This window comes from Salmo trutta, chromosome 26, assembly GCF_901001165.1.
Source record: "Salmo trutta chromosome 26, fSalTru1.1, whole genome shotgun sequence".
NCBI classification, from domain to species: domain Eukaryota; kingdom Metazoa; phylum Chordata; class Actinopteri; order Salmoniformes; family Salmonidae; genus Salmo; species Salmo trutta.
The window spans coordinates 29,754,840-29,774,385 of record NC_042982.1 but is presented as its reverse complement, the minus strand read 5'-3'; the positions used below and the strand labels follow the sequence as shown (position 1 = coordinate 29,774,385).

General features: G+C 42.9%; 1 protein-coding gene across 3 annotated transcripts in view; it reads right to left on the bottom strand.

The window, feature by feature from the left end:
- Positions 1-17,701: 17,701 nt before the first annotated feature.
- The window catches only part of LOC115163618 (chloride channel protein 2), a 182,934-nt gene continuing 181,089 nt past the window's right edge, over positions 17,702-19,546 (bottom strand). For all 3 annotated transcript variants that reach the window (XM_029715644.1, XM_029715646.1, XM_029715645.1), the window contains one exon: positions 17,702-17,918. In XM_029715644.1, coding sequence (XP_029571504.1) covers positions 17,709-17,918 — 210 coding nt within the window. In that variant the 3' untranslated portion in view covers positions 17,702-17,708. The remainder of the gene's footprint in view (positions 17,919-19,546) is intronic.

Below are 19,546 nucleotides of genomic sequence, written 5' to 3'. Positions count from 1 at the left end.
GTCAATGTTGTTGTCTGAGGCTACCCGGGAACATATCCCAGTCCACGTGATCGAAGCAATCTTGAAGCATGGAATCCGATTGGTCAGACCAGCGTTGGATAGACCTGAGCACAGGTGTTTCCTGTTTTAGTTTCTGTCTATAGGCTGGGAGCAACAAAATGGAGTCATGGTCAGACTTGCCGAAGGGAGGGCGGGGAAGGGTTTTGTATGCATCATGGAAGTTAGAGTAGCAATGGTCCAGAAAGCTACCGGCTCATGCCGCACATTCATATGCTGATAGAATTTAGGAAGCCTTATTCTCAGATTAGCTTTGTTAAAATCCCCAGCTACAAAAAATGCAGCCTCAGGATATATGGTTTCCAGTTTACATAGTCCAGTGAATTTCTTTCAGGGACGTTGAGGTATCTACTTGTGGGGGATATACATGGCTGTGACTATAATCAAAGAGAATTCTCTTGGTAGATAATGCGGTCTGCATTTGATTGTAAGGAATTGTAGGTCAGGTGAACAAAAGAACTTGAGTTCCTGAATGTTGTTATGATTACACCATGAGTCGTTAATCATAAGGCATACACCCCCGCCCTTCTTCTTACCAGAGAGATGTTTGTTTCTGTCGGCGCGATGCGTGAAGAAACCAGGTGGCTGTACCGACTGATAACATATCCCGAGTGAGCCATGTTTCCGTGAAACAGAGAATGTTACAATCTCTGATGTCTCTCTGGAAGCTCTAATTTCGTCCACCTTGTTATCTAGTGATTGGACATTGGCGAGTAATATGCTCAGAAGCAGTGGATGGTGTGCTCACCTTCTAAGTCTGACCAGTAGGCCGCTCAGTCTGCCTCTACTGCGGCGATCGCGTTGTTTTGGGTCGGCCTCTGGGATTAGATCCCATGTCCAGGGTGGAGGTCCGAACAAAGGATCTGCTTCGGGAAAGTTGTATTCCTGGTTGTAATGTTGGTAAGTTGACGTCGCTTTTATATCCAGTAGTTTTTCCCGGCTGTATGTAGTAAGACTTGAGATTTTCCTGGCTAACAATGTTAGAAATAATACATAAAAAAATAAAGGTTAAATAAAATGACTACCTCTGAAAAGGACAGAACTCACTTACCACACACACACACACACACACACACACACACACACACACACACACACACACACACACACACACACACACACACACACACACACAGACAACTAGACAATGCTATTTTTTTATCATAAAGTAACACTGACTGACATTTTCTTGTGGGGAATGGTGTTAACTTCTTACAGCACCTTAAGGATAGGGGGTGCTACAGCAAATTTTGAAAAAAATACTCAAACTCAGAAGCTAGGATATGCATAGAATAGTAGATTTGCATAGAAAACACTCTAAAGTTTATAAAACTGTTTGAATGGTGTCTGTGAGTATAACAGAACTCCTATGGCAGTCAAAACCCTGAGACAGATCCTAACAGGAAGTGGAAATCTGATTTGTGGAATCACCTTCAACACTTTGCCTATGAAACACACCGTGAGTTAGGATTCATTGAGCACTTCCTAAGGCTTCCACTAGATGTCAACAGTCTTTACAAAGTGGTTTGAGTCTTCTCCGGTAGAAACTGACCAAAAGAGAGGCTTGGAAAGTTGGTCAAAGGGGGAGGGCCATTACTACTATGACGCGGGCGCCCATGTGTAGCCTCCCCTTCCGAAACGTTTAGTAAGACAATGCAATCGTCCCCCTTGAATATTATTGAAGCTCTGATTGAAAAAGGCCTTAAAGATTTGTTATACAACGTTTGACATGTTTGAACGAACGTAAATATATATTTTTTGCACATTAGTGACGACAAGTCCCGTGCAACTCGTACATTATGAGTAGCCTTCGGAACGCGCTAACAAGAAGGAGCTATTGGGACATAAATTATTAACTTTTTCGAACAAAACTACATTTGTTGTGGACCTGGGATTCCTGGAAGTGCCTTCTGATGAAGATAATCAAAGGTAAGGGAATATTTACAATAGTATATTTGATTTTAGATGGTTCCAAGATGGCGCTAACCTTTATCGCCTAGCCTATTTTTCTGAGCATAGCACCTCGTTTATTGCAAAGTGTGATTTCCCAGTAAAGTTATTTTTAAATCTGGCAACGCGGTTGCATTCACGAGATGTTAATCTATAATTCTTTGAATGACAATATTACATTTTTAATTTTTTTTTCGAATAGTAATTTAGTAAATTGTAGCGTTGATTCACCGGATGCATTTGATGGAAAATATTTTCTGAACATCACGCGCCGATGTAAAATGCTGTTTTTATATATAAATATGAACTTTATCGAACAACAAAATACATGTATTGTGTAACATGATGTCCTAGGAGTGTCATCTGATGAAGATTGTCAAATGTTAGTGCTTCATTTAGCTGTATTTTGGTTATTTGTGATGCATGTGGTTGGTCGGAAAATGGCGGTGTGGCTATTTTGACGATGTACTCTCCTAACATAATGTAACGTTTTGCTTTCGCTGTAAAGCCTTTTTGAAATCAGACAACGTGGTTCGATTCAGGAGAAGTGTATCTATAAAACGGTGTAAAATAGTCCTATGTTTGAGAAACAGAAATTATTAGATTTGGTTATGAATATGACGCTCTAATTTTTCGCTCGATGTTGATCCCGATTACAAGATCAGCGCTAAAAGAGGTAACAAAGGGTCGGTCCCTATGGGGGAAAACTGTTTTCATCTCTCAATCAATAGAACATACCATAAGTGCTACAGTATGATGCTAACTTGTTTTCATGGACATTTTATAGAATGATTTCAATGACTAATGCATATGATTCACATGAAAACATTTCTCCAAATGTAATCCAAGATGCTAATGTAACAGTTAATAGAGATACATAAACAAGTCAACAGCTTTGTACTGGCATAAAGTACTGGCATAAAGAACTGGCATAAAGTACTGGCATAAAGTGCGTAGAAGCATAGCATACAATAATCTTTCAGCAGGACAGTCAAATGATGGTCAGAAGACAGTTACAAAGCAACGTACGCACAACGTTCCCACAACCTTTTCCAACTGTTGTTGTCATTCTGTTATCTCTGACCGCATACCTAAAACATCTCTGAGTGCACCCCTTGGCTGACTAATCTCTATGTCACTTAGGGTTTGGAGGGATTCACTTCTTATTTCTTTTACACTTATTCATGGCACCATTGCTGGACACACCGCCTTGTAATGAGAAAAGACGGCTACACGTTGGGGCCACAGCACGCCTCTTTACCAGAATGCTTTGGGCCTTCGTTAAATTACACCCAGACAGACAGCAGAGAGCTCAATGCCAGTGTGTGTGTGTGTGTGCAGTGTGTGTGTGTGTGCAGTGGAAAAAATAAATGACTGCCTTCTGAAGTGTGTCTGGGCTGATTCTAAATGACAACAGTGCCACCAGCTTTGTCAAGAACTTAGTAGAAAAAAGAACCTCACTGAGTGAGTTGTAGTTTCAGTGTGTGTGTGTGTATGTGTGTGTGTTTTAGACACCACTTCTCACCATGGCTCTGACAGGCTTTTCATCCAGCAGTTCCTCCTCTTCCTCGTACCGCTCATCAGCCCGCTACAGCAGTTCCTCCTCTTCCTCGTACCGCTCATCAGCCCACTACAGCAGTTCCTCCTCTTCCTCGTACCGCTCATCAGCCCGCTACAGCAGTTCCTCCTCTTCCTCGTACCGCTCATCAGCCCGCTACAGCAGTTCCAGCACGTACTGGTCAGAGGGGTCTGGTGGTGGGGCGGCAGACCCCCTGTTTGAGCCCTTCATGGAGGCAGCAGTGATGGGACCTTCAAAGCCTGTTTGGAAAGGAGGGGGATGTCTGGCCCCCCTTCAGCGGACACCACAAGGACTCCTACAGGTACCCAGGTGAGTGGGGGGTTTGGGTAGAATAACAACGGTAAGCGGTGGTTAAATTGAGCGGGAGCTACCAAGGGCCAGGCTCCTACACCTTGGGTGAAAGGTAGTGACAGGTAGCCTAGTGGTTATGAGCGATTAAGAGCACTGGGACAGTAAACGAAAGGTCGCTGGTTTGAATCCCGAGCTGACTATGTAAAAATCTGTTGATGTCCCCTTGAGGGACAACAGAGAATGGCAATTGAGTTGCAAGCTTAACCTAAAAAATTTAACTTGTTAAAAAATGTCTAGTCAATCTATCAATGGTTTGACTAGTTATATTTAACACGCTCAGTTTTCTACCTCAAAAAGAGTAGAACCATCTCGCCTGCTTTTACACTATGATTTGTTTTACCATATTAAAACAAGAGTTGTTGAAGTAGTAGGTTTGACCTTTATTAAAGGATCACTTTTTTTAACCAAATCTACATTTTTGAATTAAATGACATTTTATTGAAGTGTACAGACACTTGTTTTGCAATTTCACTTGCTTTTGAGAAACTTCCCCCACCAGCGATACACTTCCCCAGGCTCGTTCTGCAGTATGGGAGCACGGATGAAACAGGAACGAAGGCTCCAAAAACACACAGAGCGTATGCTCGCACACTGAAATGACATGGGCATGCTCACACTCAACTTACCCCATACTGCAGAACGAGTCGGAGGAAGTCTATTGCTGGTGGGTTAAGTTTCTCAAAACCAAGTGAAATCACAACAAAAAAATGTGTCTGAAAACAATTATAACATGCCATTACTTTTAAAAAAGTGAACTTGTCCTTTAAATGAAGTACAAATGTAAATGAATCACTAATTACACAAAATAAAATAATAATCTTAAGAAATGACTTTGTCAAACATGAAGTGGGACATGTCAAAATGCTGATTTCTGGCACTTTAGCAAATCTTTATTTATATAAAATATGTCATATATTACATTTTCCATGTGATTTATATTATAGGGCACTGATAACAGGCTTTTAAAATTAAATATTGGTGCACAATTTCTATTTAAAATATCAATAAGTATTTGTGAAACGACTCAGAAGGTGCTAGAGATGGTGGCAGTTACATGTATGCTGGTACAAAAAGCAATATCTCAAACAAGATAATGAACCATAACAGTGGGAGATGTCTACTGTAAAGTCTCACTGTCAGAGTGTATGAACTGCCATTGTGGCTCCAGCCCATCCCCAGTGTCTCTGCTAAAGTGCTCTAAAAGGCAATAAGAGGGGCCTGTGTGTTGGACAGTGTCGAGACAGTGAAACTCTCATAGGTGCTAAAATGCCAAAGAGGGAATATAAAACTAAAGGAGCTCCCTCAGAGCCATAAACATACAATATGGAGTGTCTATGAGACTCTGTGATTCTCACCAAGTCATAAAATTATAACGATCGCTTTAAAGACTGTGTTTATGGACTGTGTGATGCTACTGGATGTCTAATAACCCAAATCAAAATTAATATTAAACAATATTGTGAAATATATCAAGAAATAGGAATTTGCTTACTTTCACATTGTTCTCTGTCTTACATAGAAAATACATACAAGTTTTTAAAGAAAAAGTTTAAAGAAAACAAATACTTAACATTTATGAGTAAGTCTTTGGTATCAACATTTATATGACAGGGAGGCTTGGTCCAATCTCTACTGACAAATTCTTCATAATATTAATCGACTGTAACCACAAGTGAACTGACATTTTAGCCTTGTTTATACCTGGTGCTAAAATGGGTCCTGTGTCCTGATCTGGTCCACATTCTGATTGTGCCCACATTTTTAGATATGCATCTACACATGGTATTCAAATGTGTCTCTTATTCGTCCACTGTGTCCGCATTGTGACCAGATTTCCTGGTCCCTCCCTGTACGAAAATTATTTGACATATATGCTTTAAAAAAAATATTGATTGATTTATTTTAATGCATGTTGATGTCATAGATCAGTGATTTTAGGCGGAATAAGGATGATTTAAACAGTTTCACTGTCCAGATCCATTTACACTTGTGAGGTATCCAGACACAATGTGTGCCTGACTACCTCCTTCAGGTGGGCAGGAAGATCTGATCACAATCAGATCATAATGTGTATTTTGATAATCTACACCTGTCTGCAAATGTGGGCACAATCAGCATGTGGACACAATCGGGACAAAGGTTAGCACCGGCTATAAAAGGGGCTCGAGTTTGTGCTGAGCGGTATACTACGTAGCAGGTTTGAGGAGTTAGCGAGGTTACTTTTGTCAACTCGAGATAACCAGTCATAAGAAAGGGGCTCACCTTTTGGCCAAGTACATTTCTATGGCAGCAAACCCTTCAGAACTAACCTGCTCCGAGGCGGAGCTCTAGAAAGATGCCAGAGTTTCCGACCAAAAATTCCGAGTTGAATGACGGTTCTAAACTATATTTCCCAGTTGGAGTAAAACAGTTTTTGAGTTCCCAGTTGTTTTGAACGCGGCATAACTCAGGGCTAACTCCATTTATCCTGAATGAACTGTCTGAGTCACAAGTTGAGGACCAATTAACTAATTTAGTAATGACCGAATTCGCTTTCAAACTGTATGTTTTTTATCGGGATTGTATTTTGAAATTTGCAAAAGGCAAATGACAGCTGCAACCAACCTCAGACATACACTATAATAGACATACACCCAGTGGCCAGTTTATTAGGTACACCACCCCTTTCATGAAAATGGTTCACTCTGAGAGACAGTGAGTTATGTGGCCAAAGCTTGCTATACAAAGCAGGCAGACAGGCATCGAAGCATTCAGTTACTGTTTGAATCAAAAGTTAGAATGAGCAAAGCTAGTGACGTAAGCGACTTTGAGCGTGGTATGATCCTCAGTTCCAGGCACGCTGGTTCCACGACAGTGTCTAGGGTTTACTGAGAATGATGCGGCAAACAAAAAAACCAATCAGCGGCAGTCCTGTGAGCGAAAAACAGCTATTTGATGAGAGGTCGTGCAAGCTAACAGGCAGGCCACAAACGGCAAAGTTCAACAGTGGTGTGCAGAACGGCATCTCGAAATGCACAACTCATCGGTCTTTGTCATGGATGGGCTATTGCAGCAGACGACCACACTGGGCTCCACTCCTATCAGCTAAAAGCAAGAAGAAGCAGAACCAAAACTGGACAACTGAGGTGTGGAAAAACATCCCCATTCTGCTTGGTGTCATCGATACAGGCTAGTGGCAGTGGTGTAATTGTGTGGGGAATGTTTTGATATTAATTGAGCAACATTTCCATGCCCCAGAGAATTCAGGATGTTCTGGAGGCAAAGGGGGGTCCGATCCGGTACTAGATAGGTGTACCTAATAAACTGGCCACTGCATGTAGCTGGCAGTTCTCATTCAAGTCAAGACTGGCAGACATTGCTTGTGCACTCATGAGTTTAATAGTCAAACTGCCAGGTTTAGAGATTCCAAAACCCTTCAATGAATGATATGTCTATGGCCACAACGCAACAGGCTGTTCTACAGAGAGTAGTGGGAAAAAGGTGCATTGATAAGCACACCAAAGACGGTATTAAAGATAAGTAATAAAATAAACACGGCAATTATAAAAGCCTATTTCACACCATGCTGAATTTGCAAGATAACTGTTGTTTGATTTTGGGACAAATGAAAATGTGTCACTGACTCGCCCATGGATTAATGTTTAAGCATTGTCTCAATGAAAAGTTTGGCGTTCGACTAGCCATGAGCGACATGCACGCACAATTACAAGCCTGCTAGAGTTAGCGGCAGGCGGACAAGAAATATTCACTGTGTAGTATGGATGAAGCCTGACCTGGCCCCCCCAACCAAGCGGCCCCCCTATTGACAGAGGAGAGAAAATGTTTAGTTTTAAAATGTATTTCATGCAATTCTACACATTTTGCCATGGGGCAGAGATACATTTTTGCAGTTTAAAGCTAATTTCCTGCAATTCTACATATTTTGCCATGGGGGCACAGATACATTTTTGCAGTTTAAAGCTAATTTCCTGCAATTCTACATATTTTGCCATGATTTATGCCATGTCAATGATATCTGCGTGAGAGTGACCAACAAAATCAAATGGGGGCCCACTGGAGGTCAGGGCTCCTGGGTATGTGTCCTGAGTGCCTGGTCGGTATTTAGGTAACTGGCTAGACTAATTTACCAATCTAAAAATGGTTAGCTGAAGTGGCTAATTGAGTGACTGTCAGTGACTGACTAAATAAGAGAACACCTGCTGATGCACAGCTACATTTCTAACATACACCTTGTATTCTACTATTCTAACTCTCAACAGTAAATTGAGACCCTGACCGCTTATGTCATTTATGCCTAGAGCCAGTCCTGCTGACCTGGAATGTGAAGCTAACTGAAGCTGGCTACCTTTCTAAAAGCCTGAGTAGATGTAGCTTGATTCGTAATATACCCCTCAGGTTCTTTACTGTCCAGATGAGCATTCAATGAGCTTTATATTCCAAATCGGAATCCTTGCTCACTCATGAGCTTGAATGGCCTGTATTCTCCAGTTGTCTCCAAATAAAACAGAAATATATGGATAATAAAACTTGAATCACCCATATATTCGTTTAATTCCTTTATATATTTTCTCTTGCTGTGTTTTATTCATCCCCAAGGTGGTGATGTTAATGAGAATAAGAAAAGAAGAGTTGAATAAATAAATCTATTCATGTATCCACTCACTGTTTTGTCTGCTCTTCCCTCCAGGCCCAACAAGTGGCACTGTGACAGGTCGTCCTGCCAGTATGGGTGTGGTCAGATCATTGGGGGTAGTTACTACATGTCAGCTGACGTCAGTCAGTTTGAACCACAGGACATAGTGGTGATGGACTACAACCCCAACATAGTCATCCACGCTGAAAAGGTGGGACTGTGTGAAGGGTATAGTGTTTGTCTGACTGGGTACCTATTATTGAAAGCGGATGTGTCTGTGTGCACACTGTAGGTACACATTAAAATTGCAATGACGTGTGTGTGTGCAGTGTGTCCTGTTTAATGATGCGCTTGGTTATTGTGTACTGGGGGATGATGAGGGAGAAGTGTGAATCCCATTGAAGGGTGAGGCTGCAGGAGAGCTGTATACAGATGCCAGTATCTTTATTTGAGCCACTTTGCTACAGTAGGAAAATAGAAATGTGATTTGTTTTGTATATTATAATTAAATTGGCAGTTTTTGTAGGGGTTGACACATTTTTATTAGGGCAAATCAAGTCTGACATTTTAAAGTGGACATTACAAACTTTAGAAGCCTTTTTAAACCTCAAATACACTACAAGTTTGAATTTCCTGCTGTGCAGGAAAATTTCTGCAACAACAGGATGACCAAAGAAACACTGATCTCTGGTCAGAACTGTTTGTTGTAATCCTCTGCCTGATCTCAGCTCCCACCGTCTGAATTTGACCCTGCTTCTCCTGCAGCAACAGGAAATGTAAATTATTATATGGAATATAATTAAGGGACATTTTTATAGGGGTTGATACGTTTTTCATTAGGGCAAAAAAAGTCTGACATTTTGAAGTGGAAATTACAAACTTTAGAAGCCTTTTAAACCTTGAATACACTACAATTTGCATTTCCTGCTACTATGCGACGACAGAGTGATCGAAGATAGCAGATCTATATGTACGGACCTCTCTCTACTTCAGTTTCTCACCCTTCTTTCACCATCCCCCTTCATTATATTCCCTTTCCATCTCTCCTTTACTCTTTCTCTGCTTGCTCTCTCCATCATCTCCATCTTCTATTTCTCCTTCCCTCAACTTGGCCTCTCCCTCCCTCCATCCATCCTTCTTCCTCCCTCATTCCACTCTCTCGCTCTCATCATACTCTCTCTTCCTCAGGTGTTGGAGAATGGGAGTGTCAGTGATACGTTTACCCATAAGACCATGCTCTTGGAGGAAATGGACCCCCTATCGGTCAGTGGCACGCTGACCCCTGAGGGCATGCTGGTGGCCAGAGTCAGGAGGACCTCCAGTATGGAGGTGCTGAAGCTTCCAAATGGGATGATTTGATTTCAGTAGATGTATTATTTGTTTGTTTAGGTGTTGATGTTGATTGTTGTTGAATGAATAAACGTATGATCTTTATAAAGAAAATGCATAAAAAAATGGGTCATTAACATTGCACCGTATTAAAGTATGTAACATGGGGTTTGGTATATTACATACACACACAGTGCATCCTGGTCAAAGAAAGGTTCAGTCCAGGTTACAGACAGGCCCCCAAAAAACCTCCATACTGAACACACTGGGTAGACCTGAGAGAGAGCTCTGTTCATGAATAAGTGACCAGCTATTGCTTGCACGTTTCCTGACAACAATGAATACTTGTCCAAAGCCATAGAGCCAGTAATATCCTGGATGATAATTGGTCTGACAAGATTTTAAGAGAAGCAAAAATAAATCTAATGCTTGTCATCCTTCATCTCCTGTCTCCATCTCCTAGCTTCCCGCTCTTTTGGAGCACGCGCACACGTACATGCACACAGAGTATCAGACCGGTCTGAGTAAGTCACACCGAGTTTAGTTTGCTCAGGGAAACTTTCTTCATAGAGCCGTCTGCACTTTTTTAGCAGCAATTTCATCTATCTGCCTGTCTGAATATGAGTCGCAGTTAAAATATCCCCCCTTGTATCCTTCTCACTCTCTGTCGAGCTGGGGAGGAGGACTTTTACTGTGACACCTTAGTGTATTATTAATCAATATGAAGTCCACATTGCCTGGGACAGGAAACGAAACTCAGTGGTTGTGTTGAGAACGTGTACAGCAGTTCCAGCAAGGAACGGCACCACCAACTCCATCAATGACTAGCACCACCACCTCCATCAAGGACTAGGACCACCACCTCCATCAAGGACTAGCAATGGCACCACCACCTCCAGCAAGAAGTAGCACCACCACCTCCATCAAGGACTAGCACCGGCACCACCACCTCCAGCAAGGACTAGCACCACCACCTCCATCAAGGACTAGCAATTGCACCACCACCTCCAGCAAGGAGTAGCACCACCACCTCCAAGGACTAGCAATGGCACCACCACCTCCAGCAAGGACTAGCACCACCACCTCCATCAAGGACTAGCACCACCACCTCCAAGGACTAGCAGCTCCGGCACCACCACCTCCATCAAGGATCAGTGGTGTAAAGTACTTAAGTAAAAATACTTTAAAGTACTACTTAAGTTGTTTTTTGGGGTATCTGTTCTTTACTTTATATCATTTTTTAAACTTTTACTTTACTACATTCCTAAAGAAAATATTGTACTTCTTACTCCATACATTTTCCCTGACAACCAAAAGTACTCATTATATTTGGAATGCTTTTCAGGACAGGGAAATGATCAAATTCAAGTACTTATCAAGAGAACACGTGGTCATCCCTACTGCCTCTGGCCTGGCGGACTCACTAAACACAAATGCATCTTTTGTAAATAATGTCTGAGTGTGGGAATGTGCCCCTGGCTATCCATACATTTTCAAAACAAGAAAATGGTGCCATCTGCTTTGCTTAATATATGGAATTTTAAAGGATTTATACTTTTGATACTTAAATATATTTTAGCAATTACATTTACTTTTCATACTTACGTATATTTAAAACCAAATACTTTTGGACTTTTACTCAAGTAGTATTTTACTGGCTGACTTATTTACTGGAGTAACTTTCTATTAAATGTATCTATACTTTTACTCAAGTATGAAAATGTAGTACTTTTTCCACCACTGTCAAGGACTAGCACCAGCTAGCACCGGCACCACCACCTCCATCAAGGACTAGCACCAGCTAGCACCGGCACCACCACCTCCATCAAGGACTAGCTCCGGCACCTCCATCAAGGACTAGCATTGGCACTAACACCTCCATCAAGCAATACAAACTGCTCGTATGGCATTAAATTACAGAAGATGGGTAAAAAATACAGATTGCACCATTTTCTCTCTAACATACACTTACTCTCGGTTTCTCTCACACACATACAGACAGACATGAAAAATCCAAATCTCTAACAGGATTGGGCAGTGTTGGGTCTCATCTCAGATTGCAGTGTTGACTGTTGGTCAGATTACAGGGATTATAGATTACACTGGGACATAATTCAGAACAAAGGCGTCAGAGACAGGACTGTAATCTCATCTGGAACAGCAGAGACAGGGCAGTTTAAAACACATCCTACTCTACTGCACAGCTGTCTGGAACACAGACACAGACGATAAACTCCACAGGGAGAGAGGTATACTTTTCACACCTGAAGTCCGCCAAGGGATAGAGAAGCCCACTTAATGAATAAACCCATTTAGCTATAATTAAGCATTTATCTGCCCATTTCAGTACAGATGGTATTTCACTCCAAAAAACAGATTTGTTTTTAACAACAAACACACCCCAGAGGGAAAGAATGAAAGAGCGATAGAAAAAAAGAGAAAGAAAAAAAACAGTTGTTGTTCTACAGCTTCTTGGGAGGAGAGGAGGATGAGAGAAAAAGAGGGGCGAGGGAAAGGAAGATTTTAGGATGATCAAGACTCCAGACTGCCATTTGTTAAAATCTCTTTATTCATCCCTGATATACAAAACATTGTTTTATTTGTTCTTGTGAAAAATAGCACTGGACTTGTTAAGCTCTGTCTGGTTTGACCCCAATGGGTTTCCATACTGGGCCTATAACACATCATACAGTCCAGAGTCAGACAGCTACAGTACAAGCAGCAGAATCCAGAAATGGCCTGGGACCAAACAGACAGTGTGTGTGTGTGTGTCATCCCACACACACACACACCATCCTTCTTCCTTAGGTCTACACACGCACACCTGTGCGTTCATTAGTTTCCCTCTTATACATACATATTGTTTTACATTTTTAAATTTCTTTACAAAAATAAGGTTCTCGCATTCATGTCAAGTCATAGATTAAAATCTGGTTAGAAAGTGAGATGAACAATTGTTATTGCACAAGTTGATTACCTAATAATTCAAATAGAAATAAGAAAAAACAAATCACAGATTCTTCTTCTATTTTGATTAAAACCTATGAATAAATATGCACCTGCCCTACTATATCTATCTGGTAGCAAATGAGATGTCATAAGAAAGGACAGGGGAAATAAGGAGAGTGACTTCAGAGAAATAATGTGTGTATTTTCACTGGTCCCTTCAACTAGCTTGGGGAATGACAACGGCGAGTTGCTGTGGTGATTAGGGATAATTGCACACTGCACTGACACATTATCCTCCTCCTCTGTGTGTGTGTGTATGTCTTAGTGTGTGTGTGTGTGTGTGTGTGTGTGTGTATATGAATGACTACTATCAAATGCAGAGACATGGGTAGACATTATTATCCCTTAAACGTATCACATTCATTTCCAGAGAGAACCAATCCTACCCCTGTTACCATGCAGAGGCCTGAGAGGATGTAGGCACTTGTGAAATGATGATGTCATACGGACCACAGGGCATTAGAACACCCACGGGGCCTTTAAAAATTCTTTAAACATTCCTTAAATGTTCCTGCTACTTCAGGGAGTGGGTCTCATTCTGCTAGCGTTATAGTGTTACTTGCATTATACAAATTACATATATAAACAATGTAGAAATGTTGGGGACATGCTGCAAGGCTGGAAAAACATTGAGCATTGGACCATTTCATAACAATCAGACATGGAAGAGCAATATGCAACAAAAACTAAAAAGGAGTTACAGGAAGCGCAACTTGATAGATGGCAATGATCATATATTACAGCAATGATATGTTAAATATATTAAATCTGTAAACCTAGAGCAAAGTTTTAGATTCACGCATCCCCAAAAAGCCCTGTCCCCTTTCCCAAAATAAGTCATGAATAAAGCTCATTGGATGAATGCATAATGCCAATCAAACCTACATCAAAATTAATTCAATGAGAAAAGACAAAATAAAGGAGGATAAAAACAACATATTTAACAAATAGCCATCATCATGACATTGTCCGTTAAAATGATTTACACAACAGCATGTTTCTCCTGATATTTTCAATCTTTTTCTGGTCATAATTCTAACAATATAAAACACAGGCTTCAAAGTCACATGCACTCCTTCATGCAAAGCCATGCTGTCACTCAAGGTGTGTGAGTGCCTATCTCTGCATGTCAGTCTGAAGATGTTCGTGTGTGTCTTTTCTTTTCAGTGGCAGTGAACAAGGCAATAACTCACCACTGAAAATACAACCTCTTCATGCAATAACACATCCAGGTGGTTAAAATGTCAGTGTGTGTGTGTGTGTGTGTACTTTGTTCAATGTGGCACTGAATAAGGCATCTGAATGTGTATAACCAGTCAGATGCACTCAGCTTGCATATGTGAGCAGAAATCTTGCCGTCGCTGGCAGAAAACAGCAGTAAAATCAAAATAACAACAACTGCAGGTGGAAGGACAGTTTTACACAGGAAGTGACTCTGCTCAGTCCTTTTCAGAGGCATCAGGCCTTTCAGTCCAAACATTACAAAGAAGAGAGGAAGAAAGACGACACAAAACGAACACTGCCTGATAATCAATCAGAGAGAGAGAGAGAGAGAGAGAGAGAGAGAGAGAGAGAGCGAGAGAGCAAGAAAGACGACACAAAACGAACACTGCCTGATAATCAATCAGAGAGAGAGAGAGAGAGAGAGAGAGAGAGAGAGAGAGAGAGCGAGAGAGCAAGAAAGACAGAAAGAAAACAACTAGTGGCCATACTAACAAAATATATATATATATTTCTTTGACCCACAATTTAGTGAGGGAGTGTGTGAGATCTGATTGGAAGCTGCACACTGGGCTTGTGTAGTATGGAGCTTCTATCACCAAGTAAAACATAATTAAAAGTTAAATACATTCAAATGACTAAGGAAACCATACAGCACATGAAGCCAGAGACTGTCGTGAGAAAGCTACATGAATAAGTAAAAAGCCCAGAGGTCAGACTCCTAACCATCTAACTAGACCTCCTCTAGGCTGCTCTAGTAGGCCTATTGATAAGTCATACTGTAGCAGGAATGGAGTGCTTTATCATTGGTTATGTATAGATCACTGATCGGTAATGCTGACGGTTTCTTATTGGTCAGTATGGATGGGCTATAGTGTTTGTCATTGGACAGTTTGTTCAGATATCTAGTTTCAGTCAGTTGGCTACCTTTCAGCATTAATCAAACTGGCTATATGTGGTCTGGGTCTGACCCTACTCTGATCACCATACTGGACAATGGACATATACAGCAGGGATGTGAAGTTGGCCAACCAGAAAGCTACCCTGGGTTTGATTGAAGAAAAACACCCTAAAGCAGGAAATTAGATAACTGAAAACCTTTCATCCTGTCATCTTTCAGCCATCCATTCACTCTCTCTTCCCCGTTCCTTTTTCCTCTCTTTCTCCCTCCCTCCCTCCCTCCCTAGCCCAACACACTCAGTCAGGGTTATTAAGAGCTATATTTAGAGAAAACCCTCTTCTCTTGGAGTGTGCAGACTGGCTCTTATTAAAACCTGTGTGTGTGTATGTGTGTGTGCGTGTGTTTGAAGCCGTGTTTTCTTAAAGGAGTTAACAGCACGTGTGTTGAAGCATGCTGAAAGGTAATGTGTTTACACCTGCTTTCACCATTCTGCAGAATACCTACATACATACTGTACATCTGTTTGCATAGAGTACACTATTCTCTCACCCACTCACTCACAAATGCAACACAGAAAAAAGTAGAGGGATAGAGGGAGAAGACACACAGAGAGAGAGAGAGAGAGAGAGAGAGAGAGAAGACACACACAGAGAGAGAAGACACAGAGAGAGAGAGAGAGAGAGAAGACACACAGAGAGAGAGAGAGAGAGAGAGAGAGAGAGAGAGAGAGAAGACACACACAGAGAGAGAAGACACAGAGAGAGAGAGAGAGAGAGAGAGAGAGAAGACACACAGAGAGAGAGAGAGAGAGAGAGAGAGAGAGAGAGAGAGAGAATGGTGAAGATGTCTCCCAATGTGAGACCAGAACAGTATGTGGTTCTTTCTACAGAGGCTAGGACAAAAAATAAAACAAAAATAAAGCTGTTGCATCATCCCATACACTGGATAGGTACAGTGAAATGTGTTGTTTTAATGGGTCAGCCATAGTAGTACAGTCCCCCTGGAGGAAAGTAGGGTTTAGTGTCTTACTCAAGGGCACAGACAGATGTTTCACCCTGTCGGCTCGGGTATTTGACCCAGCGACCTTTCAGTTATTAGGCCAATGCTCTAACCGCTAGGCTACCTCCATACTTAATTCCAGTTCCAGGTCACTCAACCAGATGGGAACAAAATAGAACAGAGCTGGAATGATAAGACTGAAATGTGTCTGATAAGAAGATTCAAATCACAAAGTAATTAAAGCAGGTGGTTGGTTTCGCTACCTTCTTCGTGTAAATACATACAAACCAATACGTCCATGCACTCAATACACACACTCACATCCATACCGGTACACAATCCTATCTTCTTGTCACCGTACAACCGTCTGTATATGGAAGACTGGTCAGAAAGAAATGTTTACAGGTCCACAAAATGAAAACAAACTTTGAACATTTCCTCACCAATACCCAAGTCGCTATAAAAAATAATAAAAATGCAATCCCTTTTATAGTCAAACCACATTCTATACATTTTGTTCCGACCACCTTTGTTAAGCAGTGACACTCCTCTCCCCTCCCTAACACCCAGATCTCTTATGTGCTGGTTGGGGCGAGAGCAGAGTCCATCCCTCAGCCTCAAGAGTTGAGTAAGTGCAGGGCCCAAAAGCCCACTGGGAGGAGGGGTAAAGGAGAGAGGGATGGAGAGGAAGGTTAGGAGAGGAGGAGGAGAGAACTTTATTTCCCAGAATGTAGTATTGATCCAAGCCCTGAGGTTGCAGCATCGGTTGTGGTTTTGAGGCGGGGCGGGGCGGGGGGGGGGGGGTCTACGCTCCTCATACTCCTCTACCCTCCAACACACACGTCACCATCCTCATCCCCCTGTCAACATCCCCCTGTCACCCTCCTCATCCCCCTGTCAACATCCCCCTGTCACCATCCTCATCCCCCTGTCACCCTCCTCATCCCCCTGTCAACATCCCCCTGTCACCATCCTCATCCCCCTGTCACCCTCCTCATCCCCCTGTCACCATCCCCCTGTCACCCTCCTCATCCCCCTGTCACCCTCCTCATCCCCCTGTCCCCATCCTCATCCCCCTGTCACCCTCCTCATCCCCCTGTCAACATCCCCCTGTCCCCATCCTCATCCCCCTGTCACCCTCCTCATCCCCCTGTCACCCTCCTCATCCCCCTGTCAACATCCCCCTGTCCCCATCCTCATCCCCCTGTCACCATCCTCATCCCCCTGTCACCCTCCTCATCCCCCTGTCAACATCCCCCTGTCCCCATCCTCATCCCCCTGTCACCCTCCTCATCCCCCTGTCAACATCCCCCTGTCCCCATCTACCTGTCACCCTCCTCATCCCCCTGTCCCCATCCCCCTGTCCCCATCCCCCTGTCCCCATCCTCATCCCCCTGTCAACATCCCCCTGTCCCCATCCACCTGTCCCCATTTCCCTGTCCCCATCCCCATCCCCCTGTCCCCGTCCACCTGTCCCCATCCCCCTGTCCCCATCCTCATCCCCCTGTCAACATACCCCTGTCCCCATCTACCTGTCCCCATCCCCCTGTCCCCATCCCCCTGTCCCCGTCCACCTGTCCCCATCCTCATCCCCCTGTCCCCATCCCCCTGTCCCCATCCCCCTGTCCCCATCCACCTGTCCCCATCCCCCTGTCCCCATCCCCCTGTCCCCATCCCCCTCACTGGGACTTCTCGTCAGAGTCGGAGGCCAGGTGCTCCCGGGGGAGGGACATGGACTTGTGGCGGTCCCACAGCTTGTGGAGCTCTGTGGCTTCGTTCTCACTATTGCTGCTGCTGGTGCCGCTGGTGCCGCTGTCCCGGAAACTGGACAGAGGGGGGCGCACCTTCACCCCCTTCACCGCCACAGAACCCTCGATGGCCTTCCGCAGCTACAGAGATAATACAGGAAGAATCAGTCAACAAAGGCCAAGAGACTTGCCCAATCAGACCCCTAGCCTGTACACTGACACTTAGGGACTAAGGGTCACAGTTATGGAGTACCAGTCAATTTGGGATTGAAAATATGTAAGGCTTAGTACCAGAGAGGACAGTTCAATCTGTACTCCGACAGTGTTAGGGAAGTGTAGACCAAAGCAGAATGGTGAGGTTTAACCATGGCGATATTACAGGGTGGTTGCTATGGTGTTTCTAGGTGATACTATAAGGAGTGTGGCTATGCTACTGTACCATGGTAATAAAGTAGGCTTGGGCCATATACCATATACCATATACCATATACCATATACCGGGGTATTTGGAAACGGCTACGGGATGGTTCTTCAATACCGTCAATATCGTTTCAACTATTTCTTTAAATAAATGTGAATATTTGTAGCTACTTTAAGTAAATACCTGCAGTCAACTTGTGCAATACGTTAGGAGATAAAGAACATTGCGGTCTTCATTTCACCTGTCACATTATTATGAAGCTTACAGTAGTCTCCAGTCACATGTCACGTGGTGTTTGTTTACAAGCACACAGCGACAAGAGACCGGAGCCTTGTGAGTCACTCACTGTTGTGCAGCACGTGCCAGGTAATCAAATCAAATACATTTTTATTTGTCATATGCTCCGAATACAACAGGTGTAGACCTGACAGTGAAATGCTGAATACAACAGGTGTAGACCTGACAGTGAAATGCTGAATACAACAGGTGTAGACCTGACAGTGAAATGCTGAATACAACAGGTGTTGACCTGACAGTGAAATGCTGAATACAACAGGTGTAGACCTGACAGTGAAATGCTGAATACAACAGGTGTAGACCTGACAGTGAAATGCTGAATACAACAGGTGTTGACCTGACAGTGAAATGCTGAATACAACAGGTGTAGACCTGACAGTGAAATGCTGAATACAACAGGTGTAGACCTGACAGTGAAATGCTGAATACAACAGGTGTAGACCTGACAGTGAAATGCTGAATACAACAGGTGTAGACCTGACAGTGAAATGCTGAATACAACAGGTGTAGACCTGACAGTGAAATGCTGAATCCAACAGGTGTTGACCTGACAGTGAAATGCTGAATACAACAGGTGTAGACCTGACAGTGAAATGCTGAATACAACAGGTGTAGACCTGACAGTGAAATGCTGAATACAACAGGTGTAGACCTGACAGTGAAATGCTGAATACAACAGGTGTAGACCTGACAGTGAAATGCTGAATACAACAGGTGTAGACCTGACAGTGAAATGCTGAATACAACAGGTGTTGACCTGACAGTGAAATGCTGAATACAACAGGTGTAGACCTGACAGTGAAATGCTGAATACAACAGGTGTTGACCTGACAGTGAAATGTTGAATACAACAGGTGTAGACCTGACAGTGAAATGCTGAATACAACAGGTGTAGACCTGACAGTGAAATGCTGAATACAACAGGTGTAGACCTGACAGTGAAATGCTGAATACAACAGGTGTAGACCTGACAGTGAAATGCTGAATACAACAGGTGTAGACCTGACAGTGAAATGCTGAATACAACAGGTGTAGACCTGACAGTGAAATG